Here is a 16,969-nt window from a genome sequence, read left to right as displayed (position 1 = left end):
TGAAATGTTTGTTTCCGGGTGTCATTTTAGACTGCAAGTAGCTAAAACAGATCTGGCTTCTATATATAGATTCCGCATTTGGTTGTGTTCTAGGAGGCTTTTATTACTACACTCCCTGGCTGGCTCCCAGCTGAGCTTTTCCTTCAAGGGATCAGATTTTGGAACCAGAAAGTCAAAGAGGATCAGTGACCATATTAAGGGGCATCTCTCTCTCTCTCTCTCTTTCACTCTCGCTCTCTCTCTCTCATTCTCTCTCTGCTAATGCTGAATACTGCAGGTGGATGCCAGCGTCGACTGGCTTCTCTCTTTGTGCAAAGACTCTTAATAATAATGATGACAAAGCTAATGAAAACTGACCAGCCCCACTATGGGAGTAAATAGAAGCAAAACACTCCTGACGTCCTGGGCTTAAAGGAAACATCATATAATTTGGGTTGAAATGAAGTGCAGATGATCACAAACAGCCCATTCTTTAGATAAGAGGACCCAGGAACCTCTGTGGATAGAAATAAAGGAAGGGACTATGAAGAATGGGTTTCTTTGGGGGAGTGGGTGTCTGAATTTTACTCATGAATTCTCCAGGGGAAGATATGCTGGAAATGAAAGGTGAAAGAAGGAAGGTGGAGGTGGAAGTTGGAGGCAGAGAGGCAGGGAGGGAAAGCGGAGGGAAGAGGAGTTCCCTTAAAGAGACAATGTTGAAGCCTTGCAATCGGATTTTGTAAAACGTGTCCAGTCACTAAGAGACAGTCCCCTACTGTGTGTCCTTTGTTTTCTGTGCGTAAAACCTAACCTCGATCCCATGTGATAGTGTCTTTTCCCTTCACCTGCCTCTGAGATTTCTTTATATTTAATCATCATGGATCTAACTGCCTTCCTGGTCTCCATATTTTTGTGCCTCACCTCTTTCTAGTTTTTCTTCCTCCCTGTTTCATTCTTCCCTCTTCTCTTCTCTACTTCTCTTTTCCAGTTCTTTCTCCTCCCAGAATCTTCTTTTTCCTAGTCCTCCTACCCTCCCCCTTCCATTTTACCCTTTCCTCCTCCATCTCTCCCCTCCCCCTCGCCTCACTCCCTTCCCTTTTCCCTCTTTCCCCACGCCTCCTTCTTTCTTCTCTTTTCTTCCCCCCTTACCCCTGTCTGTCCTTCTCCCCTTCTTTTCTCTCTCCCCTTTCCCATCTCCTCATCCCCTCTCCTCCCTCTCCTTGCTTTCCTCTTTTCCCTTTCCCTCCCTTTCCCTCTCCGTCCTGGTCCTTGTTTATCTGTAAGCTCCAATTTCTTGCCTTATAGATTTACCTGCAGAACAAGACACCGCTCCTCTTGCAAAAAAACTGTTTAAGAAATCCATATCCTCTCCCTTCATTCCTTGGGCATTTCAGAAATGATATTCCTCCCCCAACTACCCCCGTCAAAATAAAATGAATCCAGCCAGCTCCTGCTGTGTGTCCTTAAATCCATTCCCTCTAGCTTCGCTGGTTTGAAAGCCTGTACCCTAGAAGGGGCCTCCTGCATTTGCTGGCAACCCTGCTCAGTCTGATCGCCACAGATAGTGCTTTGGAGTGAAAAAAAGGGGGAAAAACCCTCTCCTTGGAGATTTCAAAACAGATTCGACCAGCTTTCAAGTCTGTGCACTTGCGGAGTGGCAGGGTTTGGGGAAGAGGGGTAGGGGACTTGGGGTGTGGGTGTTTGTCATAAACAAATAGCAACAGAATTTATGTCTATATAAATTTGGGTTTCCCTTGGCATGTCTGGTGTCTTTCTCCCTGGCATCGAGGGTGGGTGCTGTGCAAGCCTGACTTCCCTCACACTTTTGCTCGGGGGTGTATATGTGTGATGGAATTGAGGAGGGGGTTGCTGTGTTTTTGATCTGATTCACTTGACAGATTATTTGAATCCAGCCCACCTTTCCGCACATGTCAAACAGATGGGATCATTGTTAAAAGCCTTGAGAGAGCCGAGGCTGAGCGGTGGGTAAGGCAGGGAGGGGGAAGAGAGGAGGGGGGCCGAGGGAGGGAGGGGGCACCTTCTAGTAGCTTTGTGTTTTTCACACATTGGAACTGACAGGAGCCCTTCTTCTCCGTGGGGGTGTGTGTTGCGGGTATGGGGCTGATGAGGGGTGGGATGGAAAGGAGAGGGAGGTGGGGTGTTGGTGGGCAGGGTTATGATGTCACAGCAAAAGTTACAACAGGAGGAAAACACAGAAATGGTTCAACATTTTTTTTTTAACTTGGGACTGCCAAGAGCTGAAGGAGAGTGGTGAGCAAAGGAATGAAGGGAGAGAGAGAGAAACTAAACTGGAAGCTTGAGTTTTGTGTAGCTTCTTGAAACCTTATGAATGGATTGCTAGAAGCTGAGAGCCAGGAGAGACCTATAGGGGATGCAAGATCCTTTACACATTAAAAGGGGGAGAAAAGCAGGCGGAATTCTTCTTCCTGGCTGTGTTATCCCTCCTTCCTGAAATGAATGGTAGGAAACCTTTTTCTGAGGGTTATGGGGTGGCATGCGGGAGGGGGAAGTTTACTTCTTTTCTTACCTGAGTATCTTCCCTTTACTTGAACTAAACCTCCTGTCTTCCTTCCCTCCTTTCTCTTCTGCTCCCTCTCTCTGTCTCCCCTCTGCTTTCCTGGCTTTCTCTATATCCCCCTCCCCAGAGCCCTAATCTTTATTCTTGAGCTGCTTCAGAAAGAGAGGGAGAGAGAGAGAAAACTGAGTCAAAAGTGAAGGGAAGGAAAAAGGGCAGTCTAGGATTGAGGGGTATCTGCTTAGTAATAGCCACGTGCCTGAGTTGATATCTTCTTGGGGGACTTGCATCGAGGCTCCAGTGGATGCTACATAAGGAAACAGGACATACTGGGAATGAAGTGTTTAAGATACAGCATTTATAATGCAAACAAGTCAGTTCTTAGTTGGGGTAGAGGAGTTTAGAAGATGATGAGGAGACTCAAGGCAGAAGAGGCAGTGTGATCTTACTCCAGAGTATGTGGACTGCATGTTTTAGATGTGGGCAACACAAGCAGTGACTTTAAAAGTGTAAGTGATTTTTCTTATTATGTGAATGAAGGACACAATGCGTTTCTCTACTGTTTCATACCACCTGCGGTCAGACATCCTTACTTGTGTTAAGAATTCAGAACCATGCCATGTGTTTGTCCATGTATACATGTATGTATTTCTGTACATGCACATGCTTTTGGGGGGTGGGGACCCCTTGAGAAAGCCTTTATTGAGGCATTTAGGCAAACATTGCATAGGTTAAAATTATGACATTTTCTTCCCCATCCTTTCCATCCATTTCAAATCAATTGGAAACATGGTTGCTTGGGTCTAGCTGTTCATTTTGGTAAATTACTTATTTTGAACATCTCATTTGTTTATTTGCTCACTCAGCATATGGTGACTTTTAGTAACTTGAGATTGAGAAACTTCTGAGATAAAAAGAAGATCTATGTAGTATGAATTCATGGCATTTCCATTTAATTGTTCTCACAGCAGGATACTTGATTTCTCCTTTCTCCCATGTCCGATTTAAAGTGAATTTAAGATATTGTTCTTTTAAATCCCAAATGATTGATCAAAGTGAGAAAAAATACTTCATTTGTTTTGTTTGTGACAAAACAAAAGAAAGATACAAGGGATCCCTGAAAGGTTAGTGTGGGCTTGTTAGGCAGTAGGTAGATCTGTTCACAGTAAGTGTGTGTGTGTGTGTGTGTGTGTGTGTGTGTGTGTGTGTGTGAGACAGAGAGAGAGAGAGAGAGAATACACACAGAGAAGAGTACTCCAAAACAGTATTGATTCTTTGCTATTGATTGTGTAGGCTGCGGCTGCTGAAAGAGAAAGCCCGAGATGTTTACTGGGGAAACCAAGAGTAGTGTCTGTCCCCTGTGCCTTGGTGAGGTGGGGAGGTTTTCAGGAGGAAGGAGGGGACAGGGAGGAGTAGGTGGAGTGATGCATTGAACTTACTAGCTTTGACATCATCATTGTCTTTAAATGAAAAACAAAACTAAACAAAACAAAACAAGAAGATATCTACAGGCAGAGAGAAAGGGAACCAAGGGGAGCAGGAGAGACTGGAGAGAATAGGTCCCCTGAAGTATATACTCTTCTTTTTGCTCTTTTCCCGATCTTCCCAGGAACCCATAAGACTCCCAGAAGGTGAAGTTAGGAGCTCCCAGACTCATAAGGTTATTAGAACAGCAAACTGGCACCCCAAAGAACTTTACGGAGACTTGCAACCTACCAACAAGTTGTATGAGGGATTAAAATCCTTCAACAACCAACAACCCCAAGCATCAAACTGAAGGAAACATTCTAACCCTCACGGACAGACTGGAAGCTGGATGGGGACCTGACTGAGGACATCTGGAGAATGAAAGTTAAGTACCACCTTGGATTTTTGTGCCCCTAGATTATTTTTGCATTTTAAAATAAGGAGCATCAAATTACATGTTTCTGTGTAAAAGTTCTAGCAATTTGTTTTAAGGTGAACTTATTTTGGCTTAAGGACTACAAAAAGAGAAGGTAATTCACAGGGAAGGAAGAAGAGAAAGAAATGAAAATTAGAGAATAAGATTATTTTGAATGACTTCAGGTAGCGAAGAGTGTTTGTGAGTGTGTATTTGAGACACTTGGCTCATGCCTGTGGGTCTCTCTTCTACTATCAGTGAGGGGAGGGATTATTGAAGAAGAAGGAAAAAAAAAAAAAAGAAATCTGAGCTTTCTGGGAGGAAATTCAAAGGAACCAAGAGAAATTAAGTTCGTTCTGCAAGGACTAAAATAGAGCAAGAGGAGAGAGGTCAAGGGAGAAGCGTGCAGGAAGCACACGCACCGGGGAGGCATAGAAGCCACGCTGGCAGAGTGGCCAGCACAGGTAGCCAGCAGAGGCATTCTTGGGGCTATTTGAAAAAGTTTGGTCTGTGAACAAAACAGTTTCCCTGGTGACTGCAAATCCATTGCTAGCTGCCTCTTTCTCATCTGCCCATCACTCTGGTGTGGTACCCAGAAGTTGACTTCTGGTTCTGTAGAAAGAGCTAGGGGAGGTATGATGTGCTTAAATATCCTAAGAATAAGCCTGGCGATTTTGGCTGGGTGGGCACTTTGTTCTGCCAACTCTGAGCTGGGCTGGACACGCAAGAAATCCTTGGTTGAGAGGGAACACCTGAATCAGGTGCTGTTGGAAGGAGAACGTTGTTGGCTAGGGGCCAAGGTTCGAAGACCCAGAGCTTCTCCACAGCATCACCTCTTTGGAGTCTACCCCAGCAGGGCTGGGAACTACCTAAGGCCCTACTCCGTGGAGGAGCAGGAAATCCATCATACAGGACGCAGCAGACCAGACACTGAAGGAAATGCTGTGAGCCTTGTTCCCCGAGACCTGACTGAAAATCCAGCAGGACTGAGGGGTGCAGTTGAACACCCACCTGCCCCATGGGTAGAGAATAGTCCTACTGGGCAATCTGAGCTGCTGGGAGATGATGACACTTATCTTGGCAATCAAGGATCCAAGGAGTCTCTAGGTGAGGCTGGGACTCAGAAAGGCTCAGCCGTGGCTGCCACCACTGCCACCATTTTCACAACCTCGAAGGAACCCAAACCAGAGACCCAAAGGAGGGGCTGGACCAAGTCCAGGCAGCGTCGCCAAGTGTGGAAGAGGCGGGCAGAAGATGTGTGGGGAGACTCCGATATCTCTTCACATTTCCAACCTTGGTCCAAGCATTCCCTTAAACACAGGGTCAGAAAGAGTCCACCGGACAAAAGCAACCAAAATGGTGGAGAGGACTCCTACCGGGAAGCAGAGACCTTTAACTCCCAAGTAGGACTGCCCATCTTATACTTCTCTGGGAGGCGGGAGCGGCTGCTGCTGCGTCCAGAAGTGCTGGCTGAGATTCCCCGGGAGGCGTTCACAGTGGAAGCCTGGGTTAAACCGGAGGGAGGACAGAACAACCCAGCCATCATCGCAGGTAACACCCCTCTCCTGGGCTTTCTGAGATCCTGAGGGTTTGGCTGGCTTTATTTCTGACAGGTTAGATATAAGGAGCAAGGATGGGAAGGGGACCCAACAGGAAAGCCAGAAAGGGCAAGCCAGGGAGAGGGGGAAGGGCCGTTAGTAATCAGCACAGCAGGATTCCAGACACCATCAAAAAGGAGACAGTGACTCTAGCCATATCAGCCTCTGTACCTTGTATTGATCTCATGTCCTTCTATACATTGTGCTTGCACTTAGGAGACTTTAGCTCTCTTACCTCTGTTTGAAGTCATAGAGCTCCTTGGTTCTTTGCCAAAAGAGAAGGGGTTTCACACTCCCTTGCTGGTAGACCAATATGAAATACCCAGGCAACCTTGAAGACAGATGAGAATCCAAGGACCTGAGCAATGAGTCACACCTGGGCTGGTCCGGGCGGTGAGGAAACAAGGCTGCTAGGTACACAGCTGTCAGGTCCTGCCTGGATTCCTTTTCTCTGAGTGCCCTGGATCTTGGCAGAAAGATACCCTCTGGTCCAGGTCCTGGAGTTCCCTTCACTTTGTCCCAGCAATCATGTGTCCAGCTTAGGAACAGTAGGGCCCACTGGCAAAAGTGAGCACTTATAAGCCAAGATCCCGACTTCTAGGCCTGCTGTTGCTGTAACGACCTAAAAAATGAAACCTGTATAACTCCATGGTTTTGATCAGGAGCACTTGCCTGGGAACATGACCCACATTTGTTTTCCACTATACACAGATCTTGGTTTTCATGGAGAGTCACCCAGAAGGGCAAAGAAAAATTAGGTTAAGAGTAACTGTTTCCTGTTGCCTTACTGGGAAGGTTGTAATGAAGCAAGGGGTCATGGATTAGACATGATATTTCATCATTTAGTACCTTATCCTTTTGAATTCCCCATGACAGAACCTAACACAAAGCAAGGTGCATAGTACAACCATATAATCTGCTTAATTTGAATTATCCACAGTGCCCTTTCATGTTTTCCAGTTCCATTATATTGATAGGGAAACTGAGGCAATAAAAGGCATGCAATGCAGGCTGGGAATAGAACTCCAGGACACTTGAATTGCTTGAAAAATTTCCAAATTAAGAAAAAATGCTCAGGTTACTGGTTGCCTGCAAGAAAGTTTCAGACTAAGGAAAGAAGTCGGCAAGGAGGGAAGTTCTTTCAAGGGGGGTGTTGCTGGAACATCCCTTCCGGACACTCTGTCTCCCCCTCTTTGGCTGTGGTTTCTTCTTCGGAAGCTGGGATTCCCAGACACTGAGCATCCTTGAGTCTTGTGGTTTTGCTGTATTTTATTTTTGGGTGGGAGAGGGGGTGGGGAAAGGGGAGAAAGAAGGGTTGGGCTGTAAGTTAGGTAGGGGAAGAGGAAGAGTAGAAGGAAATCCTTATTCTGGGGCCAAATGGAAGAAATAATGAGATGATTATCTGATCAGAGTTGGCAGCTCCACAGTTTCTCCCAGATGACATCTTCGTGCTGCTTAATCTTGCTTCCTAGTACCCATCTGCCAGGGAAACTGTGTGCTTGCAGTCTACACTAAGACCCACGACTCTGCTTTCCCCTCCTCTTGCAGTAGCAACGTAAAGACCTGGGATCAATTCCCTGGCTGAAGAAAATGAGAGAAAGATCCAATAGGAGTCTATGTGGGAGGCTCTAACTGCTTTGGGTTACTAGAGGCCAAACCTGGGGAAACTTGACTCCTATCCTGTCCCTCCTGTGTCCTGTCTGATGCTCTGCATAGAGGAAAGCAGTGTCATGATTCGATTCCAGTTACAGCATTTCTCATGGCACCTCCCTCATCCCCACCCCAGGACGTCTTTCTCCCTTGCCCACCTGTCCACTGCCACCAACCGCTGCCAACACTGCCACAGCACCCACTCAGATCCTTCTCTAAAGTGCCCATCTGAACTCTTTTAACTGTAAGCATGTAAAATTGGGCAGGAAATCTTTTGCAAACTGTCTAGCTTCTGAGTTTTCCTTCTCTTCAAATCAAAGTATCCCTTGTGGTGTACTGACATTTCCCCCCTTAGGTCTACAGCAGAAAGGTTGAGGGCAGGGAATGCCCAGGGCTATCTCATCTCCACCTACCACTCTGTATTTTTCTTTCAATTTCTGTACATCAGAAAATATTCAGTAAAGATGTAGGGTAAAGGTCTGGGAAAGATGGAGGTTGGGAACATGGTTTCATTCTTCAGGATTCTAGCAACAGGGCTCCTGAGGGCTTGGGCATCCTTGTATACTCACTGTGTTTAGCTGCTTACACTTCACCTGTGGTCTCCATGCCTGAGAACCATAATGTTGCCAAAGGCATTTGCCCTAATCTACTCATGCCTATGGACAGACCAGACCATCTTCCTTCTCTTCCATACAGCACTTGCCCCTGAGCTGGTCATTGTCTATTCCTAGGATGGTTGGCCTTCACCTATGCAGAATGACAATCGAATCATGTCCCTGGGAGCCACATGCAATTCAGCAATTCTGCTGTTCCACTGGGAATGATCCGAGGTGTTGCGAGACTTGGCCCCTACACTTTTTCAACAGCTCTCAAAGCGTAGCTTCTGTCTACTCAACTTAAACCCAGTTTCCCAATCCTTAATCTACCCAATTTAGGGCATTTTTTTCTTCAACAGAGACTTCAAGCAATGCAGCCATAGCCATTTACAGAGGAACATTCCCCTCCCCAGTCCCAGATGCGGGTGTCTTAGAGGATACTTTCTACACAGGACACTAGGTGGCAGTGTTGCTTCATTCACAGGAGAATAGGCAGCCACGTAGTGGGGAATGTCTCTGATTTCTTGGAGGACTGTCCTGCCCTGGCTCTGGGCTGTATGTATTTAATTGTCCTCTCCCAGAATGTTGTTCGTAGGCATCCCTTGGGGTCAGCTTTATGCAAGTGTTTTTTGCGGGGCTTATGTGAAAGGGCAAAAGTGTCATTTTTGGGGTTGTGACTAACTTGCACTTTAGCAAGTGGTAAAGAAAAGAAAATCAACTAAAGTTTCCCCTCTCCCTCCCCCACTCCAAACTTCCACATTCTTCCAAAATAGAAAGTTGAATTCCAGAATGAATTGCCAGAATACATTTATTTAGAGTTGAGGACAGCACGGAGCTCACAGGCTTTGGGTGCTGAACGTCTCTCTGGCCCTCGGAAGGGGAGACATGGTACCTGGGTCCCTGCAAGACAGATCTTCTGAAGCGGCCTATTTCCCATAACTGAGACAGAGCAACCAAGGTGTAGGAGAGGACTGTGTACAACTGCTCCACTGTAGAGCCCTCCGTAAGAGTCTCTAGGAAGGGGCTTGGCAGTTCAGGGCCATGTAGCCACCTAGGAGTAGACTGAGGTCAAGAGCCCATTTGGTTGGGCCATTGGAACTGAGTACTGGATGTAAGCCAAATTCTGTCCCATCCACGTGTATAACTTTTAAGCTCCGGCACCCAACCCCGAAACCATCCTGTTCCTTTCCCTCCTTCTCAACTTCCTTTCCTCTCTTTCAACCCCAACATACACAAAAGAGAAGATTTTAATAGGTTCCTCCTCACCCATAATTGATTTCAAATGTTCCCTGAAGTTGCCCAGCTGAGTAACCACCTGCAGCTCCAAGTTGCAGGAGACTAAGTCACTAAGTCCATGGCAGAATTGGAGCCTGAGCCCAGGATTCTTCATTCAACAAATATTTATTGAGTGCCTTCCATGCAAAGCATGGCAAGGCCCTGAGGGGAGCACAAAGATGTCTAAGAAACTGTCCCTGACATGAAGACAAGTTTTTCTCCTCTGAGGATCTGAGCATTAGAGTATATGCTCGTGTAGAACTTGGGAGGCAGGCTGACCCAGCATCAGATTCCATCTCTGACGCTTATCAGGGCTGTGGTCTTTGGCAATCCATTGAGCTTTTCTATGCCTTGGTTTCCTCAAATGGAAAAAGGAGAAAAATATATGTGTACAAAATATCATTCCATTTAAATAAAAATGAAAAAAGCTCCAAAAAATGAAAAATAAGACGATGTCTTGCAGAGTCGTTACGATACTTGAACAAGTCATGCATGTAAAGTGCCCACCACAGGGTTTGGCCATTGTGTTTACTCATAGCCTGGCAGGAGCTAAGAGTGGGAGGCAATCATTACTGGGAGCAGCAGGTTAACCTGCTCGTCTTTGGTTCTAACCCACTAACCTATCATTTTTCCTTAGGTGGAATATTCACTTTAATTTCTTAGGAATTCAGTTTACTAAATTGTAAAATGAGAATGATAGTAAACAGACCTTTTTACAACACAGTCTAATGTGTTGTAAATGCAGTAGAATCAGAGGCCCCAAAGGGCTCATTTATTTTATTTTTAAAAATCCATTCTTTTTAGCCTGAGCAGTACTATTTTGAATAAATTGGACAATGGTGCTAAAGTTTTTTGGAGGCCATAAAACCTTTTAAAAATCTGATGAAAGCTTTGTCCACTCCCTAGAAAAATGAACATGTTCACATAGTTCACACAACGTTCAGAGTTGTATTAGTCTGTTCTCAAGCTGCTGATAAAGACATACCTGAGACTGTAATTTATAAAGGAAAGAGCTTTAATGGACTCACAGTTCTACATGGCTGGGGGGGCCTCACAATCCCACATGACTGGGGAGACCTCACAATCATGGCTGAAGACGAACAAGGAGCAAAGTCATGTCTCACACGGTGGCAGGCAAGAGAGCGTGTGCAGGGGAACTCCCATTTATAAAACCATCAGATCTCATGAGACTTATTCACTATCACAAGAACAGCACAGGAAAAACCTGCCCCCATGATTCAATTACCTCCCACCAGGTCCCTCCCACAACATGTGGGAATTATGGAAGCTATGACTCAAGATGAGATTTGGGTGGGGACACAGCCAAACCATATAAAATGACCCTCAAGACTCTTCACGATTTCCTGACGGCGAGGGTCTGTTGACATTATGTATAAAACCCATTGTTTAAGGCCTATATTGATAAGTGATTTTTTTTTTGACATCTAAGAAATGAGATTTCACAGAATGCTGAAACATCCCCTTCTCCCAATAAGAGAGATTTATACACAAGGTGGAGGGTGTCATCCACGTAGAATATGGAGCTTCATAGAAGGCAGATTCACATACATGTGAAGAGAATGTAAAAGGCAGGCCATATGTGGGATCTCTCCCTTTATCCGATAGGACTTAGTGACAGATGAAGAGACAAATCTATACTTTTCCCAGAATCTTCCTGAAGATGAGGTTTGCACAGTCATCTCCTTAGTTGCTTCTTCCTATATCACAGCAAAGTTTGAAGTCAGAGTGTTCGTCCTCCAAGAATCCTGTGGAATTGTGCAGTTCCCTCCACATTATAACCCTGCTCCCTGGTTAGGATCCACATGTGCAGCAAAGTCATGGCCACCTGCCCTAGGCATGGACGACCCATGAATGTGAGGGCTTGCTGTTGGTTTCTGGGGATGGATTTACCCACAGTGATGAGTACGAGTTGCACAAGTTGTCTTGTGTGAATAGGGCATAGCCCCTGATGGTTGTAAATTAGCATCTCTGTATAGAAGGTTTTATCATGTGGCTATATGGCCCCCAAGAAGAGAGGAACGTGGAGGGACTGTATGGTATCTGGTTTAAGAAGTAAAACAGACTGTGACTATGACCCTTCTTCTTACAGCCTGTGGCCATGCCCCTCATCCGTATGGGAAAGTAATTTTCTCTATGTCTCTGCCTCCAGGGCTCTTCATGTGTGGTTTTCTAGGGTGCATATTGATTCCTGCCTTATTTGTTATGTGCATGTCTCATTTCTATCCACCGGTAATTCCTCCAGAGCCAAACACATGTCTGATTAACTTTTGTCATTCCAAAATATCTAGCACAGTATTAGAGACTCTCAGTTATGTTTGTAGAATAGAAAAAATAGAAATTTAGACTGCTGACTGCCCATTAGGGATGAATAAAAGGGTGGGAGGAACTTTCTGAAACTGGAGTCTCTTTGTGGGATCCAGAGCAGTGGCTTTCAGATTCTGTTTTTGCTGCCTACTGAGGTATCTTCGTAGCTTCTGAGGGGAAATCACTGAGTGCAGGGTTCCCTTTCCACCTTCAATAGGATCATCCCTTCCTTACCTGTTTCACGGGAAGGAGGGGCTTAATTACTTTAAGGAAGTTTAAACCCCACAACTCTAGAGCAGGGGTTGGCATGTTATGGCCTATGGGTCACATCAGGTCTAAAGCTGAAGCTTGTTTTTGTAAATAAAGTTTTATTGGCACACAGCCACACCCATTTGGTTATGTGTTCTCTGTGGTGACTTCCCTGCTAACTGGTGGAGGTAAGTAGTTGCAAAAGAGACCTTCTGGCCCACAAAGCCCAAAATATTTACTGTCTGGCCCTTTGTGGAAAAAGTTTGCCAACTCATGCTTTAGAACATTGCTTCTCAAACTTCAATGTGAATCGAGATCAGCTGAGACTATTCTTAAGCTGTCTGCCATGGCAATGCACCTGGTAGCAGGTGCAATGTAAGTACGTCTTGCACACTGCAGGGAGTTTCATGGACCAAGGACCCCAGGCGCTGTGCTTTGAAACACATCACTGCATTTGCTCTGAGGCCACGGATCCCTGGGGTGGCATGGATAAAGGCAGACCAGTTCCTGAGAGACAGTCGTTGACTTTGGCTGGAGGACTCAAAAAGGCCTTGCAGGAAATTCCTTAGACTGCACTGTAGTCAACAACACTTCCATCCCACCTTCCTTCCCTCTTTTTTTTTTTTGCTTTAGATTCAGACTTGCAGCAATGACTGATGGCTCTCCCAGCCTTTTCAGGATCTCTCTATATTTCCTCAGAGTTGTCTCCTCCAGTAAGATCCTACATATTTAATCCTGTATTGGCATCTACTTCTTGTACTAACACAACTACCTTATGCAAATGCAGATTTGGGTTCAACAGGTCTGGGGCAGCCTGAGATTCTGCATTTGTAACAGGCTTCAGGTGCTGTTGCTGCTGCTAGTATGTGGACCATGATTCAAGTTGCAGGACTCTAGACTCTTGAGTCCAGGCTCTTGAGTCCAGGGCAGAAGACAGCAGACTTTTCCTGTAAAAGGACAGATAGTAAATAATTTAGGCTTCTTGGGCCATGCAGTCTCTGTTGCAAAAAATTAAACTCTGTTGTTACAATGTGCAAGCAGTCATAAATGATATGTAGACACATTTCTATGCCTGTGTTCCAATAAAACTTTATTTACAAAAACAGGTGGCAAGCTAGATTTTTCTCATGAGCAGTACTTTGCCAACTGCTTTTTCCACCATCCTTTTGTGCTTTCCTTTCTAGTTTCACGCTATGAAAAATAACTCCAACAGAGAGACTGTGGCACTGTCAGTGGTAGGGACATACCTTTTGTTGAAGTATAAACAAAACTTCCAGATATTTCTTGCAGGAAACAAGTCATGCTAGTTTCTTGGTATGAGCACTCCAGGTAGAGTTTATATTTATTTCTTTCCTTTTTTTTTTTTTTTTTTAAGAAAAAAAGCATACTGAGATGTGACTTATCTTAAAGTTCACATGTTTAAAGTGTACAAATAATGTATTTAGTATTCTTACAGACTTATCTCAATCTATTATCTCAATTGTCTCAATCAATTATCTCAATCTAATTTTAGAATAATGGCACCCGAAAGAAATGCTGTACCCATTAGCCCTACCCACTTCCCTCCCTTCCTTTCCAAATTCACCATAGCCATAACCATTGGCAACCTACTCTTTATCTCTATACATTTTGCCCATTCTGTACATTTCATAAAAATGGGATTATACAATATATGATCTTTTGTGGCTGACTTCTTTCACTTGAGGCTTATCCATGTTGCAGCATGTATTGGCACTTCATTCCTTTTTATCGTTAAGTAATATTCCATGCATATACTACATTTTGTGTATCCAATCTTCAGTTAGTGGATATTTTGGTTGTTTCCACTTTTTGGCTTTTGTGAACATTGTGTACAAGTGGATATTTTTTCTATGTCTTTTGGTTAGGTACCTAGGAGTAGAATTTCCGGGTCATATGATGACTATATATTTAACATTTTGAGGCCTTCCCAGACTGTTTTCCAAGGTGGTTGCACAATTTAGTAATCCCCATCAATGCATAGAGGCTTGGTTTTATACCTCTGACCCTCTAAAATGAAATGGGGGCTGGGCACAGTGGCTCACGCCTGTAAATCTAGCACTTTGGGAGGCTGAGGCAGGCGGATCACTTGAAACCAGGAGTTCAAGACCAGCCTGGGAAATATGACGAAACCCCATCTCTACAAAACATACACAAATTAGCTGGATGTAGTGGCATGCACCTGTGGTCCTAGCTACTCAGGAGGCTGAGGTGGAAGGACCACCTGAGCCTGGTGAGGTCGAGGCTGCAGTGAGCTGTAACTGTCCCACTGCATTCCAGCCTGGGGGACAGAATGAGAACCTGTCTCAATAAAATAAAGTAATAAAATAAAATGGGCTTCTGTGACATCACTGGTGAGTATGGTTTGGCCACTGCCAGCATCTGAGAGCACCTCAGTGGTCTTGGAGAAATGTGCCATTATTGCACAATGAGAAGAGACACCTGGGGCTCTGATGCTGAGGCCTCTGCAATCACAGGGAGTCCTTCCTAGTTGAAGTGGGTTCTCTCACCAAGCTCCCTCTTCTAGCTTCTTGAAGGTATCCTAAGATGGGCTTTTGCTTCCCTGACCCTTCACCTTTGGCCTGAAGCATATTACTTCCTATTACCTGCAACCTGGCTGAATCCCCAATGCTAGGCATACAGAAAACACTCAGGCACTTAGAAGTCACGGTGCATCAGATTCTGATGCAGCAGCACCTTCAGAAAGAAAAAGAGAAGAGAAACCAAGGGGAGAAGGGAAGATGAAGCTCACATAGCTCACATAGCCATGAACTTTCTCCTAGATTCCAGCTCTATGTCTGGCCCCAGCTGGGTTCTTTGGCAGACTGTTCAGGGTTTGGTGTCTGACTCACAGGGTTAGATCTGGGCCTTTGGGGTCGTCCAGTTGTTTGGGGTGCAGGTGGGGGAAGGAGAATCACTTCCAGGCAGTGGCGTAGAGGGATTTTCTGTAAGAATGGCCTGTGATTATCCTATTCACCACACTCCAGCTTCAGTGCCTGGCACCTGTTACTGCCTTTCCTCCCCTCATTCCCCAGTTTTCATTTACTGTAAAATATACTATTCTTGGTCCTTTGCATCTCAGGGAGACAATACAGTGGATGAGGCTTTGACTGACCAAGGTGGCACCATTACTGCTCATCCGCAATCCTCTGGGAGCTGTGTGTTCTTTCTCAGACCACAGGAATGAGATGGAAACCCACAGAGACTCTCTTCTCGGGGTAGAGCAAAGATTGTCAGGTTGGAAATATTCAGGAGTGACAGAGACAGGGTTGGAAAGTAGGAATCACTTTTGGCAGCCCAAATACATCCAACTATTCTCTTGTCAGCAGCAACAATTTGTCCTTCCTCACCTCCTGCCTTCTTCTTTCTGCACTTCCTTCTTGTTTCTTTAGGCTGACCATGTGATTCACTCAGAATGTGTGTGCCAGGAGGTCTGACTCCTCTTTCCTGTTCTAATCTGTGCCTTGAGGAGGCTAAATAAACACTTTATTTGGTTTTTACTAACAGAAGGGCAACACCTTAGTTTGACTCCTGAACCTGTATACCCTGCACATCCATTAGCTTCAGTTCCTGATGTCATAAACAAGGACACAGATTCCATGCTTCTGCTCTTGAGTACATGGAATTACGTTGCTCTGGGGGCTCATCAGATCAATTTCAGCTCACATCATACACCCCCTTGCCCTAGCACCTTCCAGAAAGCATATTTCTATGCTAAGTTTCTATCCGAAAAATAACAGCATCGTTTCTTTCCCATGTTTACTACCTGTCTCAAAACAATCTTCCTCCTTGGATTTTTAAAAGAGAACATCCAGTAAAGAAAACTCAGTGGGCAAACAAACACATCCTAGTTCTCTTTATGAGTCAGAATTGAGTGGGGAAGAAAAGTGGTTCTGCCCAAATATAAAATGTGGAACCTGGAACCCAAAGTCTCAGAACATTTGAAGTATTGCCATGGCAACTGGTTAGGCTACCAAGACGAGCAAGTATGGCTCATTTCTGCATTAGAAATCTAGTTACCTGATCAGAGGGAACATTGCAGAGCCTATAAGTTAATCAGTTAGTGAGTCATCATTCAAGTGGTGACTCAGCATTTGCTATCTTTCCTGCAAATAATTGCTCTACATTCTGGGCAGGTTATAAAAGTAGTTTAGTTCTATTTGTTCATTCATTCAATATTTATTGAGCTTCTATTAAGTGAAATATCAAGCCTTTAACCACATGTTGGGGAATCAAGAACTACTAAGGCAGAAGTTGTGCCTGGAAGGTGCTCAGAGTTTAGGCCTATAAACTGTAAACAAATTATTAAATTTGTTTTAATAACAGATTATATGTGTATATGTAAACAGATTATTACAGCCTGGCTACTGAGAGTGACCAGTCCTGCCTGGATAAACCAAAGGATTTGTTGAGGCTAGGGAAGGAGAGCTGGTAACCAGAGAAACAAAAAGAGTACTGGGAAGTAGCAGAATTAGGGCAAAGAGAAAATGATAGAGTTTTCAAAGTGTCAGATGGCACAGGAGCACCAAATAACACATCAGGCCTAAAGTAGGTGCATTGGATTTACCAGTCAGGAAATCATGGATGACTTTAGGGAGAGCAGTTTCACACCTCAGTTGTGGGTGCATCCATATCACATTAAGTAGAGATATGAATGAGAGGTAAGGGAGTGAAGATGGGGAGCAAAGTCTATTGCACTCTATGCAGAAACTCTGCTGTGACGGAAGGGGCAGAGGAGATGTCAGAAGTAGATATGGGTTCAGAGAGATTTTATTTTAAATTCAGAAAGATCCAAGACTCAAGGTCTTGTATTAAAGAACTGGTCATCTAAAGTAGGAGACAGCATAAACACAGGAAAATG

The 16,969-nt window shown here is 44.7% G+C and overlaps 1 protein-coding gene across 1 annotated transcript in view; it reads left to right on the top strand.

Moving 5' to 3' along the window:
- Nucleotides 1-2,208: 2,208 nt before the first annotated feature.
- PAPPA2 (pappalysin 2) overlaps nucleotides 2,209-16,969 on the top strand; it is a 301,019-nt gene continuing 286,258 nt past the window's right edge. Inside the window, exons 1-2 of the mRNA XM_025354616.1 lie at nucleotides 2,209-2,460; nucleotides 4,125-5,948. Coding sequence (XP_025210401.1) covers nucleotides 5,033-5,948 — 916 coding nt within the window. The 5' untranslated portion in view covers nucleotides 2,209-2,460; nucleotides 4,125-5,032. The remainder of the gene's footprint in view (nucleotides 2,461-4,124; nucleotides 5,949-16,969) is intronic.

Source organism: Theropithecus gelada, chromosome 1 (genome assembly GCF_003255815.1).
Source record: "Theropithecus gelada isolate Dixy chromosome 1, Tgel_1.0, whole genome shotgun sequence".
Lineage (NCBI taxonomy): Eukaryota > Metazoa > Chordata > Mammalia > Primates > Cercopithecidae > Theropithecus > Theropithecus gelada.
The sequence above is the reverse complement of the archived record's forward strand: the minus strand, read 5'-3'. Positions and strand labels throughout refer to the sequence as shown.